We start from the raw sequence: 2,657 nt of genomic DNA on the forward strand, positions 1-2,657 counted from the left end.
TAAATTTTATATATAATATATACATCTTTATTTATTAGTATACTCCCGCTGGAAACTTGATAAACAAATTATTAGGAAGAACAAGGATGAATCATAATCCATTGACGGAAGAACAATTAATGAATAATTTTTACCAGCCTGAAGGATTCAATTCAGAAAGAAGCGGATATAATATATCGTATCGTCCTGTATAATTGCCCTATTAAAAACACACATATTATATATTTATGTATTTAATTAACTCTCATTATACACATAAGTTTATCCTAAACAAGGAAATTTTTTTTAACTAATATAATGCATAATAAGAAATGAAATTATTTATTATATAAAAAGTGCTCTCTATTAGTATAAGAATATTAACGTAAAAAGATTATTATTTATCCAAATAAAAATTACAAATATACGTATATTATTTACAGAAAATATAATGGCAAATTATTATTTTTTTCATATGTAATAAATGTCCAAATAAATAAATTATTTTATCAAATCTTCGATCATATATAAGATGATACGCTTCAATAAATTATATTAATGTGCCTAATATATTAAATAATATTTATTATATCTTAAATTATGTTTCTTACAAGATAATTGTAAATTTATTAATAAATGTAATGAACAATAATAAATATTATAATGTATCATAATATAATGCTATTGATAAATATTTATTATTACATATATTACAAAGGATCCTATAATTTTCTGTATATTTCTTACGTAATAGCATCTTATATACTAATATGTAATGTATGTATATAATGTGACAAAGAGAACATGTTATATTAGTACATTATATATTTTTATTATCATTTCTGTAATTGATAATAATTAAAAAAGTATTATTTTCCTAATAATCCACTTATTATTATATTAGCATTATTGTACTGATATATTAATATAATGATAATAAAAATATTTTATTTTTTTACCTACACAACTGTTAAGTGTTCATGAATTATGTGCATGCAACATATAGTAAATTATAGTGTAGAAAAAAATAATACAAAAAATGTATAATCTTATTTACATATTTTTATAGATCGTTTAATTTCAATTTACATATGTTATATAACTAACATATTTTTTATAAAACTTATATATGCAATAAAAATATTGTTTTACATGCTTATTATATACATAAGCACTTAGTTTTTCTGTTATTTTAAAATATGACTAAAATAAACAGAAGATAAAAAATACAATAATATATCGGAAAATATGTTATGTCGTGAATTATATAAATATAAAAATACAATTTTTATATATTATAACAAAATGTATTAATTATGTCATAAAAAAAAAAAAATACTATAAATAAATAAAAATACATATTAACAGAAAACAAATTATATTCCTACATTAATTAGATATCTAGGTATAAATATAAGTATTTTATATATTGAAGTAAAATATGTTTTATCATAAGTACGTTATTCGAATATTCATATATAATAGTAATAGTACAAATAAGGCAACAATTTCATGAAATACAAAATTGATTATCATTATACATTTATAAACATACAGCTCTATGTTGATGAATTTTAATTATAACTTTATCCATATTTATAATTATTATAAAATTAAGAATAGACTTAAAATATTTTAAATATATCAGAAAATGAATACAAAACTCACTTGTTAATTTTCTATACACTGTTTTTATGTTATTTCCAAAAAAAAAAATATGATATACATTTGAATATGATAACATTACATCCCAATTTTATTCAATATTTTTCATTTAATTATCAGAAGTACGTAATACCCTCTATATATGTAGATTTCAAATTTTGAAGCATTACATAAAAATATTCTTTATATTACTTCTCTTGTTTAATATATTATAATCTATATTCTCTATTATAGAATTATCATTAATATATTATTGATTTATATTATTATTTAACAACATGTATATATTTCATTTTATAAATATTTAACAGTGTAAAAAAAAAATTATATCATATATAAATTTTATGTGCTTAATCAAAAGATTAATACATATATACCATGGGTACTAATTCAATCTTTTTTTTATATTTTATTAGACTTAATAATATGTTATAATATTTTTCCACATATGCTTAAATAAATAAATTTCTATTTTCATTTTGTTATTCAATATTATTGATGTATTTTAAAATGAATTATTTATTTTTACGTAATTAATATAATGTTAAAATTAAAAAAATATAAATATAATTTTATATGTTTAATCTTATAAAATTGGTACGAATATCTTAAGCTTCTTTGCCATAGAAAGTAATAGAAAGAGATAAAATATTTTAATATTTGCATTAATGTAGTTCTTTTATATAATATTCCAAAAATATTGAGATAGCATTATAGTAAAAAGTAATTTATTTACAAATGACAAATGTATGATTTTAACAATATAATAATGAATTGATAAAATGATTCTTTTATTTATATGTTTTTTAAACATGGAAAATTCATTTAGCTTGTACTGATAAAATGTATATTTTACATTAATATAATATATATTTGAAAAAAAAAATTCTTAATATTAATTAATGCTCTAAATTAATTATTCAACTAATAATAATATATATAGTATATATAGCTTTCCTCCTTGTACATTAACTATATTTTAATTTACATAGTAATATATAAATATTTCAATT

At 17.2% G+C, this 2,657-nt stretch overlaps 1 protein-coding gene across 1 annotated transcript; it reads left to right on the forward strand.

Annotated features, from left to right (window-relative positions):
* Window positions 1-38: 38 nt before the first annotated feature.
* PVX_054690 (variable surface protein Vir29, truncated, putative) lies at window positions 39-194 on the forward strand (the record flags this gene model as incomplete). Its single annotated transcript, XM_001612392.1, has 1 exon — window positions 39-194. A coding segment is annotated over one exon (156 nt), but the record flags the coding sequence as incomplete, so codon positions are not given.
* Between the last annotated feature and the right edge of the window lie 2,463 nt (window positions 195-2,657).

This window comes from Plasmodium vivax, genomic scaffold (assembly GCF_000002415.2).
Source record: "Plasmodium vivax scf_5145 genomic scaffold, whole genome shotgun sequence".
Taxonomy (NCBI): Eukaryota; Apicomplexa; class Aconoidasida; order Haemosporida; family Plasmodiidae; genus Plasmodium; species Plasmodium vivax.